At 38.2% G+C, this 14673-nt stretch overlaps 1 protein-coding gene across 4 annotated transcripts in view; it reads left to right on the top strand.

The window, feature by feature from the left end:
• Positions 1-14673, top strand: part of Slc39a12 (solute carrier family 39 member 12) — a 127446-nt gene that overhangs the window by 69328 nt on the left and 43445 nt on the right. For 2 of the 4 annotated variants that reach the window (XM_052156932.1, XM_052156934.1), the window contains exons 7-11: positions 1608-1757; positions 3246-3353; positions 5969-6023; positions 11798-11956; positions 14113-14300. In XM_052156932.1, coding sequence (XP_052012892.1) covers positions 1608-1757; positions 3246-3353; positions 5969-6023; positions 11798-11956; positions 14113-14300 — 660 coding nt within the window. The remainder of the gene's footprint in view (positions 1-1607; positions 1758-3245; positions 3354-5968; positions 6024-11797; positions 11957-14112; positions 14301-14673) is intronic. The other 2 variants (XM_052156933.1, XM_052156936.1) reach the window with 2 other exon arrangements.

Raw genomic sequence — 14673 nt, 5'->3', positions numbered from 1 at the left:
ATTTCATGGATGTTGTGCTCAACAAGGATGTTGTACTCAGGTTAATATTTTTTGACTAATGTATCCCTTTCTTTTATCATGTCTTTAATGCCTGAGATTCTCTTGTATTTCAATCTCTTGCATTCTTTTGATGATATTTACCTCTAAGGTTCCTGTTTGAGTTTCTAAATTTTCATTTCCAAATATTCTCCAATTTGTGTTTTCTTTGATGATTGTATTTCAACTTTCATGTCTTGAACTGTTTTTTTCATTTCCTTTTACTGCTTTTGTTTTCATAGATTTATTGAAGGGATTTAAAAAAATTTCCTCTTTACAGAACTCTGTCATATTCACAAAAGCTATGTTAAAGTCTTTATCTTGTGCTTCAGCTATGTTGCAAGTTTAGGGTCTTCTGTAGTAGGGCTATTGGACTCTAGTAGAGATATGCTGTCCAGGTTTTTAGATTGTGTTCTTATGCTGGCTTCTAAACATCTGAGTTTGGAAGACTGCAATTCCTTTTGCTGATATCTGGTCTTGTCTTTGTCGGGTAGGTGATTTGTTCCTCGGCTTCTGTTGCCCTCTCTAGTTCTTAGGTTGTGGTGGTGGTATGTTGCCTGGTAGAAAATTCTTCTGGTGTTCTGGTAGGTGTGGCCACTGGTGGCTCCTCATAACACTTAGGGATGCATATGGGCTAGGAGGCAGGTCTGCAGGAGAGAAGAAATCAGCATTGTTCTTCCAGCACTGGGTTAGTCACCTAGGAATGAGGACAGTGAGTCTGCTAAGGAGCTGCTGTTGAATCTGGTGGTTGGATATGGAGGAGAGGAGGGAAAGTAAAGATCTGAAGCACACCTTTCCCTCTGTCAGGCTTGGCTTGTGGTTCCCAGAGAGAGGCTACTGGAGTTGGGAGCTGGAATAACAGGATGGCTGAGGAAGAAGGTTGGAGGAGAAAACCCAAGTTATCAGCTGGAGATGGGGACCAAAGGAAAGGGACAGCAGATGGTCGGCTCTGAGATGGGTGAATTGATCAGACTAGGCCTTTTGGCTTGGAGAACAGGATGGGGTGGAAAAGACCTGCAGTTAGCTAACCTGCTTCCCTGCCTGGAGTGGCCTGCAGCATCTCAGGGAATGCCTGCTGGATTTGAGGACTGAGACAAAATGTTAAGTAGGGGGATGAAAGGTCGGAGGAGGTCTTTGTGCTGGAGGGCTGCAAGGGAGGCAAGGCTATAGCAGGGGCTCTCCCACACAGCTGGGGATGCAAAGCGGGGATTGGATTTTGAGGAGAGGACAGGAGTATAGTTCTGCAGTTAGCCTATTAGCTTCCCTGGCTGGAGTAGCCTATGGGTTCCTTGCTCATACCTGCTGGGTTTGGGGCCTGGGATATTAGTAACGAGTTAGGAAGGGAAATTTGGAATGGAAGACCATGTAATCCATTGGGCATGGGGATTGTGTGGCAATATGGGGGAGTAAGGCCACAGCGAATGTTCTGTTGTAAACCTAGGGATAAGACTGGAAGATTGGATTTGGAGGAGTGGGGCGGAGGCAAAGTTCTGCTATTAGTCTACCTGCTTCCCTGGCCTGAGTCTGAGTCTTTTTTTTTTTTTTTTTTTTTTTTTTTTTTTTTTTTTTAGGTTCTTGGTTTACATAAGCAGGAAGCAGAACTTGGGCACTTCCATGAAAGCCAAAGTCCTATTTGGAAGCTGTTGGGACTACTTGGAGGCATCCATGGCTTTTTCTTGATAGAAAAATGTTTTATCCTTCTTGTATCACCAAATACCAAGGTTTGTGTCTCCTTTACCCTTTGATTTGAAGTTTTATTAGATTCATCTTGATTTCAGAAAGACTTGTTTAAAGGTAAAAGTAATGGGCTAGAGAGATGGCTTGGTAGTTAAGAGCACTGACTGCTAATCCAGCGGTCCTGAGTCCTATTCCCAGCAACCACATGGTGGCTCACAACCATCTGTAATGGGATCCAAAAACCCTTTGCTGGTATATCTGAAGATAGCAACAGTGTATATATATATAAAGTAAGCAGTAGATGGATATGCACACCTTATCCCAGGTACCTGATAGGCTGACAAGAGGATCACAACTTCAAGGCCAGCCTGGGATAGACTCTTGAAAGAGCCTGGGTAAGACTCTTGAAATACAAATAAATAAAATAAAAAGAAGCCTAGGGATGTAGTTCAGTTGGTGGAGTGCTTGTCTACCATGCCCAAAGACCTGAGAGTTTGATCACAGCTCTACATAAATTGCGTTTGATGGTACATGACTATAACCTCAGCATTGGGGCAATGGAGGATGGAGGATCAGTTCAAGGCCATCCTTAGCTGTATAGAGAGTTTAAGGCCAGCCTGGGCTATCTCTAATGAACTAAATTAATCCAGTAACTAATTAATTTAAAGCTTAAAAAATTAAAGGGCTGATGATCATTTTGGTGGTCAGGTGCCTCTCATGTTCAAGAGCCTGGATTTCCTCCTTAGTTCTACCACAGTGACATCTTCAAGAGTTGATCTGTGTAAGGGAAGACACAGTAATTTCAACAATATACAGTTCACTCTTACTAACATGTTATTTCCTAACCATAGTTATTCATGTTTTTTAAAAGCCCATTGCTGAGCAGGTAATTTACATGTTGTAATCTTCTGTTTTTACCTTCAGAATTGGCTTAAAAAGGAGATCATTTCAGGCTTGGGAAATGCAAGGTCCTACATTCTAAAAAGTCATCCTCTTACCTCTACACAAGGGTTAGGGTTTATGCACATGTGAGACACATTTACTAACAACAATGATAATAATAATAATAATAACAACAACAACACAATTTAAGGTCCATGCTACTGCATACAATAAAAGGAATATAGATGTCCGAGTGTTCACAAATGCTTAATTGAATAATGTAATTGGGGAGAGGTAGTTCTAGGGTGCAATACAATTTGACAATCATTTTTGTGCCTATATCAAAGAGAACTAAAAATCAAAATTTATATAAGTTTAATTTTTAGTAAATAAAATCACTACCTCCATTTCAGCCTCTTTCAATCACAGCTAGACTTTCTGAAGTTGTATTGTTAATGCATTCTGAGTATGTGCAATGGTATTACAATGTGATATTTTTTAACAAATATTTATCAGTATGAGATTTTTCCAGGTATTATTTTTATGTGTCCTCTCCAAAATGTTGACAAGCAAAACATTGCATAGAGCCATGGGACTATGCATGTGTGCTTCTGGCCTCTGACTACTTTTGCACTGTCTATATCCTGCAGGGCCTGCCATTAGTTGATGGACATGTGGGGCATGCTCACCATCTTGGACTTAATCCTGAATTAAATGACCAGTCGGATGGAGGCAAGTCTATATCAACCATCCAGCTGGTATGTCAGTGATCTCAAGTGGTCTACAGACTCAGCTGCCATTTCTTTAAGCCTCAGTCCACAGAGTAAGATTGGTAGTGTAAATGAGCAAGATTTACCCTACCAAGTAAATGATTCCTTGACCATGAGAAAAGCTGTTGAGAAAATTTTAGCAAGCACCTGAAAGCTTTTATTTATTTATTTATTTATTTATTTATTTATTTATTTATAGCACAAAACACACTCTCCACAGATTTAAGTCACCATCTGCACTGTGAAATGCCCTATGAAATATGATTAACATAATAATTTTCATTATTTTAGTTCTTTGTTCTCATAAGCCAGTTGACCTTTGGGTTTTCCACTTTGTATAACCCTAAGTCATTTATTGGTTGATGCAAATAAATTCTGGGCAAGGCTTTGTTAGTCTGTCTAGGATGAGAATGTTCGTTTCATAATGCAGGAGAGAACTAATTTGGTCTAGCTCTGTGTGCCATAGCAAGTTACTTTGATATGAATGGATTTCTCCCAACAGAGTTTTCCATATTAATTTCTAAAATAAAATTCTAATCATGGTCAAGAAATATTCTCACTGTAATTCTTAAGCAAAGCATATAGGGACAGGATGAATTGGAATAGCATACAACCAAAAACTTATGAACATGAATGGGGGTTAAAGTTCAAGGCTGAGCTGTATGTGAAGAGATGCTAGAAACACATGTAATATCCACATGCAGAGAAATGTGGCAGGACATTGCAGATCTAATGCTAACTCAGAGATGGGAACATGAAAGAGTTCCTTTACAAATAATTTTAAAGCTGGCCATGGTGGTGCACACCTGTAATCCTAGCCCTGGATAGATAGAAGCAAGCAGACCCCCTTGAGTTCAAGGCCCGCTTGATCCACATAATAGTAAGACCTTATCTCAGAAAAGCAAAATAATAATGATGATGATAATAATAGTAATAATGATTAGTTAATTAAATCAAAATTATTTTAAAGCTTTAGTATATTTATTGTTCAGGTACATTAAAATTTGATATGAGAAGGAATAACTTGAGCCTAGGATTAGTTTGAATAATTTTATTCCCATTGGCTTTATTGCTTGGATTGGAATAAAGGGTCTGGCATGTCAACATACATGTCAACATACATAGAAGCAAGTTTCTCAAGTTGACTTATTGAGTTTTGAACTGTCTGGACACTCCTTGCCCTGACATAGCCACAGTTTATTTTTCATTTAAGCACAGAACTGAAAGAAAATTTTGAATTAATATTAGCCTGTTTGATGGGTTTTATTTTCTCCCTTCTTTTTGGGGAAAAAATAAAGGTTGAAGATGGAAACTTTATCATTTATTTTTATGTATAAGAAGTCTAGGAGGCTTGCCTCTAAATTTCATTGAACTATATAATGATAGATTTTAGGAAATGTGTAAAAAAATAAATATTTGAATTTATATCTTTTAGTAGAACCACAGAGCTTGTGGTTATAAGTACATTCATGTATAAGGTATAATTAGCATATTGCCCATTCAGGCAAGGAGGTACTCTGTATCCTTCATCTCCCTCCTTTGTTAGTCTTCATTCTACCCAAATAACACATCTTCCGTATAGCTGCTATTGTTTTAACTCATGAACTCATGTGACAATGACAATGATACTAGGTCTTAAACTAATTTTTGTCAGTTTTCACAACTTTGGGTGATTGAATTAGATGCAGACACTTTTCAAAAAGTACTTAGTAGTGGATATAAGGTAACCTTGAAAGTACTCTATTTATGCTGCTAAGGGAAAGACGTGATCCACACTGGGGAGGGATTTTCTGGTCATATGACTGTTGTGGGGTCACTCATGTTCCTTCAGTACCCCCTTCACTCAAATGCTTATAAGGAAGTCCAGTAAACATATTGCTTTATCAAGCTGGATTTGGGTGGAATGGCTATTTTAAATGTGTCCCCTTTATAAGTCAGAATAAGAACCATTAAGCACAGAGAGCATGGACCAGAAATTGAACTATATACAGTTCAATCACTGAAATTAAAATTGTAAGTCATGTACATGGTGATTTTAAAATCTCACAAAGTTGAAAACTTTGAATTACCTAGCTGTATTTTGTGTCTGCTGTTTGACTCTGTATAGGGGCAAAATTGTTTTACTGACTGGCAAACCAATAAGAGAATAATATGCCATAGAGAAGAGCATATGAGACTGAGTTAGTCTGAGTTTTTCTCCTCTAGCTGAGTGTACCAACCACTTATAGACTGAGAGATCAATTCATCTCAGAAAAGCCTCCAGAAGACATGCCAAAGAAGGTCAAGAACCATGTTCTAGTCTTTTGTCTTTAGTAAAGGCTTATGTAACTTAAAGAGTTTAAATGAACCACAGGCTAAATGTGAAGCAATCAGTCCTCTGTGGAGGATATGGTTTCTCCTTACATATAGATAATACAAAGAATATGTTCTGCTTATAGTCCTTGTTGTACTTTGTATAGTGTGTATGTAAGATGGCAGCTCAGATATGTATCTGGAGTGTTCAAATGTCTTTTGAATGTCAATATAACTCTTTAGATATTTCAGATGTCAACCCAATGTCATAGTTACTCACTCTTTATTAATTATATTTTAATTCAACATAGAAAGGCCTAGAAGATTCACAGACAGCTGACAATGTGCCAGTCTCCAAAAGAAACAGTGAGTACCAATTTTACACAGTTAAAATTTAAATAATAAGTGATGGACAGATTACTCAGTGGTTAAGAGTACCTGACTGCTCTTCCAGAGGTCCTGAGTTCAATTTCCAGAAGTTCTGAGTTCAACCACATGGTAGCTCACACACATCTATAATGGGATTTGATTGCTACTTCTGTATGCAAAAGACAGAGCCCTCAAATATATATATATATATATATATATATAAAATACACAAATAAGTAATTCTTCAAAAATTAAATATAAAAAGTGCTACAATAAAAGGTTATATCTGTTTTTAAACAAATGTAAAAAATGCAATGAGATTGCATAATAGATCTCTATTTCATGAAGAAAAGCTTTTCAATAAGATCTTCAGGGAGCACCCATTCTTGTATGCCTTCCAATAACATCACATATTAATATGAACTTTACTCCATTTCAACTTTTTCGTTGTTCCAGACCTTTCATTCACTATTACTTGGCATGATTTCATTTTTGTTCATTTTCTTTCATGTTTGTCTCACTTGTTACTCTGCTACCTATAGGCTTATATTTTTCAAAGCATATTTTAATAAGTATAATTAACTGCTTTAACCTCCCTTCTAGCCCACTGCTCACTAGAGGTAGTGGAAATGAAAGGTTAATAGAGCAAAGGAGGATGTGGACCTGTTTAGAAATGGTTCCTTGGGGGTGAGTCCAATCTGTTTGTCAGGATATCAGCAGTTCAGTTCACATAAATTGACAGCTCAATCTATTCACAAACAGCATTCACAAATCAGAAGTGGCACGTTGATCTAGGAGAGTCAGTGAGGCTCTGCCAATCAGCCCAAATCTGCAGAAGCGGCAAGAATTGCCAGAACACCACCAAAAGTTCTTGGGTACATTTCTCCCTACGTAGTCATGGCCAACAATGATCAGCAAACAGTGGCAAGGTGAACCAATACCACACAGCATCATCCACTGTCTGTTGGATTATATTTATATCCTTTCCAAACATCACGTGTTCTCTGAACTGTCTGCCCTAGTAAAACTTCTCACAACATTTTTCTAGGCAGTTCCCAGAAAAAACACATGTCTGTTCTCAGCAAGACATCCTCCCCCATGTCTGCTTTAATAAAAACATTCTCTCAGAGGTCAGTTTCCAGAAAAACATCACATGACACAACTGAGACTCCAAAGAAACAAGAATTTTCCACCTCAGTCACTGACATAGCAACATTCCAGTCAGCAATTTGCATTCCCATCTTATTCTACGACCCATTTATTTCTCTCATGGTGAACCATCAATCTATATTCCTTTGCTTTCCAAAATTAATTTCTTTCTGTTGCTGGGGCAGGATTTTTTTTTGAGACAGGATCTGATCTTCTATTCATACTGGCCTGGAATGCACTATGGAGACTAAGTTGACATGGCAACTGTCTTACCTCAGCCTCCTAAGTGCTGGGTCCACAGGTATCAGCCATCTTGCTTGCTTTGTTTCTATTATTTCTGAGTTTAATTTATATGCTTTCTCATCTCATTATTTCTGGATATTTCTGGATAATTCTTTGAAGTTTTGAAGCTTTGCTTGTATTAGGTATGATTTTCATCAGTTTTTCTTTTACCTGAAATGTTCTTATTTATGTCATTCTCTAACAAATATAATGTTTGAATGCTAAACAGTCATGATTAGCTACTCTAATCCTACTGGAATAAATTAGGTGATCGAGTATAAAGTTTATCATGGAATGGACTCTTCTATGTCAGGCACTGTGGTAAACATTTGGGATGAATTATCTCACTTGACTCTCCAATAGCACAATGAAATGAGGATAGGATAACTATTCCTAAGTTATTCAAGTGCATAAACTGTTCATTGGTGAGGCTACACAGCTAGTGAGCTCTGGCATTGAGGAACAGAGGAAATGTTAGTGTATCAAAATTTCCATGTGATTGTTCCTGCATATGCTGATGGATTCTCTCAATTCTCTTATTCATTAATGATGTACTTTGGGGAGCTGGGGAAGCAGCTCAGTGGTAGAGCATTTGTCTGGCCCTGGAACTGCTTACCGGCATAAACAAAATAGTCTGAAGATGTTTTGTGCTTCAGGTCTTGTATATGTACTTGAGAACAGAACAAGTCCTTTCATTGTCTATAGTTTGCCATGTATCTTGGAATGCAAATACTAATAAGCATAAGAATTTCTTACAACTACATATGTTATTATGGTAACAATTGCTCTGTTTTTAGCAATATTAGTCATGGAATTTAATAATTTGATTCAAAATATGAAATTTCATATTCTGTCCCATTCTGCTTTCAGGATAGTATCTAATTCTTTGTAATTATATTTAAATTTTATGTATGTGAGTGTTTTGCCTGCATTATGTTTTTGATCTACATGAGTGCTCAGGGCCATCTGTGGCCAAAGGAAAAAGTCAGAGTCCCTGAAACTGAAGATCAAGATGGTTGGGAGTCTCCATGTAAGTGGTGAATGTCAAACTTGGGTCCTCGCTAAGAGAAGATCGTGTACCTACCTGCCAATCCATCTCTCTGGTTCAAAGATATTACTTAATTCTTGTATAATTTTTAGTTCCAGTCTGAATTTGGAATGTTTGGCACATAACGGTGTATGCCAGACTTTGTTGTTTTTACTTTTGAAATAAAGGAAAGGGGAAAAGTGAAAGGGGGAGGATATGCCAAATCTAATTAGGAGAGGAGTGTGGAAATCACACCAGGGAGCCACCGCCATTGCATGCAAATAATCTTCCTACTCCAGGTATCAAGCTTGGCACACAGAAAGAACAGTGAGCAAATCCACATTAAAACATGCAGCTGTTGTTTGCCAGGAAAACACTAAGTTAGCTTTGACTCTGTGATTACTTGTCTCATATTACCTCATTGATAGGACTCAACTTGGATTTCAAAAGACAGGATGTGAAAATCCTATCCACGGTCTGATTTAAATAAACAAAACCCCAAATCAGATTAGTTCTAGCCCATGCTTCATGGTGGAAAATCTCAGATAGTTCAGACATGCGTGACTCTGGAGACTGCCAGGCACATTAACAAAGGTTTAATATTAGAGTTATTTTTGGTATCAAGTTTATTAAATTGCCAGCAAATGCTTATCTTCTTCTAAATGCTTAAAAGATCTTGCTGAATATGCATAGATGCACTGTGTGTTCTTTGTGGCTTACATGCAAATGTGTGTGTTTGCTGTGTGTCTTATCAATCCATATTGTGGCATTTAGAAGCCTTTAATCAGAGATTATAAAGTGATATACAATAAAAACAGGCCCACAGACTCCTAGAAAGGGCTCGATCTCCGGAGCTGTTGCATTTGAATGTATTTTATCAGTATCACAACTGCACTGTAGGCATAAGGAAAACACTTTTTTTTTAAAGGCAGCTGTTCTGTAAATGTATCACTTTAAATTAAATTATTTTTAAAAAAGAAATTTTGTTTTTGAAAATTGGCAGGAAAAGCTAAGTGATGTCATGGTGTCGTATCCTGTGTGTTTGTGATTAATTACTTCCGGAGCTCTTTCCAGTTTTAACAAAGAATTAAATGAGTTAGTAAACCCTGAAAAGGTATATGTGTGTTTTATCCTTTCCTTTTTCAGACTGGAAATTAAACCTAGTCCTTCATATATGCCTGATAAGAGTTTTACCATTGTACTATACCGATACATTAATCCAACTCTTTGTTTGTTTGTTTGTTTGTTTGTTTTTGAGACAGGGCTTCTCTATGTAACAGTCCTGGTTGTCCTAGAGCTCACTTTGTAGACCAGGCTGCCTCTGCCTCCTGCTGCTGGGAACAGAGGTGTACTCCAGTATACCTGCCCAGCTCAATTCTTAATATTTGCAAACAAGTGTGAACTTTGGAAGTAAATTTCATAGGCAATGTTTGTAACATAGTTAATGTAGTTATCTCTTGCTTTAAAATACTAACTATGGTCATTTCTTAGGGAAATATACAGTGTAACAAACTATATGACTATTATGAAATACCAAGTCATGTTGGTATATGGTATCTCTCATTCTTAGGGCATGAGTAAGCAATGAACAAGAAAGCCGTCCTTTTTCTATTTCTACTAAGTAAAATTACTTGGAAAATATACCCAGTTCCAGAAGTGACAACAGCTACTACTTAAACCTTGTTCACTGCTTATTTGAAGCCGAATAATGAAGTTTTAGACTGTGGTAACTGGTAAATGCCTTGTCTCATTAATGGAAATAAGCCAGGTAGCTTACTGTCAGGACAAGTGTTATTCTTAAAGGCTTTTTTGTTAGTTGTTCAAGTCTATACTTAGATTACAATATGCAGTTGGAGTTGCTTTCCTTTTTAAGTAGAAATTCTTTCTATTAAAACCCAATTATATTTCATTTATTTTTAATCAACTACTAAGCAGATAGCTTGCACAATAGAATATAATCCTATGTAAACAAAAAATGTCTCTTATTTTGCTCAGTGTCTAGCTGTTCTGGTACTGAAGGTTATTTTACAGCAAGACAGGCACAGTGTGTAATAACAATTACTCCCAAAGATAATTTGGGAACCAGAAGAGTCAATTGTGGTTCTGTTTTGGACACATTTAGGCAGTAAACAAGGCAGTTTAGGAGAGTCATTAACCCAGTCACAATGATCCCATGATGACAGGAAGTACACTGAGCAGCCTGGTGGAGGACCATCAGGATGGGAACAGCAGATCTGGGAGGTCAGCAGCATGCAAATGGTACCCAACAGGGAGTTTTGTCTCAACACAGTAACACTGCTGTGCTCTAACAAATTTCTATGCGTGGATAATATAGCTGATTCTAGTGTTTGAACCCGAAAGACCAAGGCCAAGGTTAGGGTGAAGAATGGGCTCTCTTTCTGGCTCACCGATAGCATCTTCCCACTGTGCCCTCTCATGGCGAGCAGGGTAAGGCAGTAGCTCTAACTCATCACCTAACTCCTGCAAGGCTCTCCTTCCTCGTAGCATCACATCATAAAGTCAGGTTTCAGCAAATGAATACGGTGCAGGTCCTCAGCATCCTGCATACAGCAGAGTTCTTAAATGATGTTACAATGCCTTACAAAGACCATGGCAGGAAAGATATTAGTAGCTTCTCACAAGCTTGCAGCACGGCTTTAGATTTCATCCTTGGCATATGTATTAGCTACTGTTCTATTGCTGTCACAAAACACCATGACCAAGGCAACTCAAAAAAAAAAAAAAAGAAAAGAAAAGAATTTAGTTGTGTTTATGACTTCAGAGGTTTAGAGTCAATGATGGTGGAGGAAAGGCATAAAGGAAAGAACAACAGAGAACTTATGTATCAAACCACAAGTAGAAGGTAAAGAGGCACCCAGAATAAAGGAAGCTTTTGAAACCCTGAAGCCTGCCCCCAGTAATATTAAGCCTGCCTAATAGTGTTACAGCTCCCAATCCTTACCAAACAGTTTCACCAACTGGGTGCAAGTATTCAAACATATGAATCTATGGGGGTCCAGTCTAATTCATAACGCTGTAGCTTAACTCAGTAAAATGAAGAATCCAAATGTTAGTTTATAATTTATTTTTTACTTGGTCAAAGCAGTTAAAAAAAAATAGAGACTTTCATTTTTGCCAGGTACCACGGTTTATTTCCAGTTCTGCCTTATCTTTAAAGCAGATTATACCAGGATTGTTAATGAGGTCTGAGGTGACAACGTTAGAGGAGATGAGACAGGTATTTGGATGTGAAGGAACAATGACATCACTGGTATTTTATCTACACTTCTCACTGCTTCCTCTCTTTCTATAGGCAAAACCATCAGCTTATTGGCCATTATGATCCTGGTTGGAGATAGCCTGCACAATTTTGCAGATGGCCTAGTAATAGGCACAGCCTTCTCCTCTTCACTGGAGTCAGGAGTGACCACAACAATTGCTATTTTGTGTCATGAAATTCCACATGAAATGGGTGAGTATTCCTGTTTCTTGGGGCAGCCAGAGTCAATCACACCAATAGTTTGCTTGGATTCTTCTCCAGACTCATAATGAAAAAAAAAATGGTAACCTTATTTTTCAATCAAATAAATGGGAAGCCATTTTTATTTATTTAAACCATAAGCAAAACAAAAGATATCCAACTAACACGAAAACATGTACCCTGAGATCAGGCTCAAATACTCTCTTTGTCTTCTTTCCCAGGGTTAGGAATTATGCCCCAGGGATTCCAACTGATTCAGTATAGAAGAGGGACATTCAGAGAAGTCATTCTAAAGAACTTTGGCAAAGACTTCAAAACATGCATGTTCAATATAGTAAACATGATAAGAGGGAAACCATTGTGTTAAAAAACAGGCCTATCACCTCACTTCCAGAAGATCGTGCTATACCACTCCTGGGCATATACCCAGAGGATTCCCCACCATGTAATAAGGATACATGCTCTACTATGTTCATAGCAGCCCTAATTATAATTGCCAGATGCTGGAAAGAACCCAGGTATCCCTCAACAGAAGAGTGGATACAAAAAATGTGGTATATCTACACAATGGAGTACTATTCAGCCATTAGAAACAATGAATTCATGAAATTCTTAGGCAAATGGATGGAGCTAGAGAACATCATACTAAGTGAGGTAACCCAGACTCAAAAGGTGAATCATGGTATGCACTCACTAATAAGTGGTTATTAACCTAGAAAACTGGAATACCCAAAACATAATCCACACATCAAATGAGATACAAGAAGAAAGCAGGAGTGGTCCCTGGTTCTGGAAAGACTCAGTGAAACAGTATTTGGCAAAACCAGAACGGGGAAGTGGGAAGGGGTGGGTGGGAGGACAGGGGAAGAGAAGGGGGCTTACGGGACTTTCGGGGAGTGGGGGGGGGCTAGAAAAGTGGAAATCATTTGAAATGTAAATAAATTATATCGAATAAAAAAAAAAAGAAAGAAAGCTAGCTAAGCATACACCGGGTTGATCCAGCAATCAGCATCCCTCCAAGGTTTCTGATCTGAGTTCTTGCTTGAGTTGCTGCCCGGACATCCTTCCATGATGGACTGTGACTTGGAAGTATAATCCAAAATAAATCCTTTTCTCCTCTAAGAGTTTGCTCAGAATGTATAATAATCACAACAAGAAAAAAGAAAACAAGGATAGGCTCATTCTGCTTTCAATTTCAAGTTCATGTTGTCCCATGGGCAACTCCTGCCCTCTTGTGTTCAATGCCCATTCCCCAAAGTCCACTTACCAAGTTATTATTGACCCCCTTTAGCCAAGGTCTTTTCTGCATCCATTAAAATGTAACTGGTCTGTATATCACGCCCTATGGCTGTGTGTTTATCTGCTATACTAGTGGCATGGTATTTGACTTTCAACCTCAAATCACCTGGCAGTATGGCGGTATGTAGCAGGCCAGTGCGATAGTATCAAGAGCTATTTCTGGGACCAGTTATGCAATGGACTTAGGGAATGGAGCCGCAGATGTTTCTTTAATTTCAACTTCTTCAGGGTGATGGAGACTGAGAAATAAACACTATAGATCTGGAGGTAGAGTGTTAATCTGTTGACACAAAGGTACGGTGTTCTCTGTTCATGAAGGTAGATGATCATTTTCTAAAGAGAGAGATTTTGTTTCTAAAAAACAACTCTTATTTCGTCGTTTTCCTCTTTCCCTACAAACAGATCCAAAATAAGTAAGTCATAAAAACCTATAGAGTATCATGATTCTGGTGGCAAGGATCTAGGGCAAAGCAACAGCAGAAACCAACCCAGAAACTCCAGGGTAGAGGGTTTCTTTGTTTTGCATTTATCTGATTTTAAAATGCCGCAGAGTATCAGGGGCTGGAGAACATGTTGAAGACCTCCCTGGATGGGTTGTATTTAGGAAAAGGAGTAGAACCACTCAACCCTTAACTTCATCTAGGCAGTGAGTCCCTGAGATGTAAGGTAGAAGTGCTTAGCTAGTCAATCATTCATCTTTACTCTCCCAACCAGTTCCATTTGCTAGAACTAAAAAAAAAAAAAAAAAAAAAAAAAAAAAAAAAAACCTAGTAGTACATGAACTTATCAAAAGTATCTTTACATAAGTGATGGTGGCATATTTTCTTCTCCTTTCCTCCAAACTCCAGGAGACTTTGCAGTGCTCTTAAGCTCAGGACTTTCTGTCAGGACCGCCATCCTGATGAATTTTCTAAGTGCCCTGACGGCCTTCGCAGGACTGTACATCGGCCTCTCGGTGTCTGCTGACCCACGTGTCCAAGACTGGATTTTAACAGTGACTGCTGGGATGTTCTTATATTTATCCTTGGTGGGGATGGTAAGCTTTATGGGTTTTCTGTTTTGTTTTGCTAATACCAGAAATGTGAAAACCGACTGAAAATAGGGAGTTTTAAATTAATTTTCAGTTAAAATGGGAGAGTCTTTAGGAGTCGTAAAATGTAGTTAGAGGGAATATAGAAAAGTAATCACTCTGTGGAATCTGAGAAAGCAAATTGTAGGCAGAAGGAATGGAACTCAAGACTCAGAAAATGCTGATTTTCTGATAGTAATGGAAGTGGAAGGCTGTAATCATAGCACCAGACCTGGCAACAGACCATACTATCCCAACTCTGCATCTGTTCAAAAAGCCTAAACTTGAAAGTGAAGTACTCTCAAACAACCTTTCTATTTTAAATAGTTTTAGGATGGGG

Source organism: Apodemus sylvaticus, chromosome 14 (genome assembly GCF_947179515.1).
Source record: "Apodemus sylvaticus chromosome 14, mApoSyl1.1, whole genome shotgun sequence".
Lineage (NCBI taxonomy): Eukaryota > Metazoa > Chordata > Mammalia > Rodentia > Muridae > Apodemus > Apodemus sylvaticus.
This window is presented reverse-complemented; position numbering and strand designations above follow the sequence as displayed.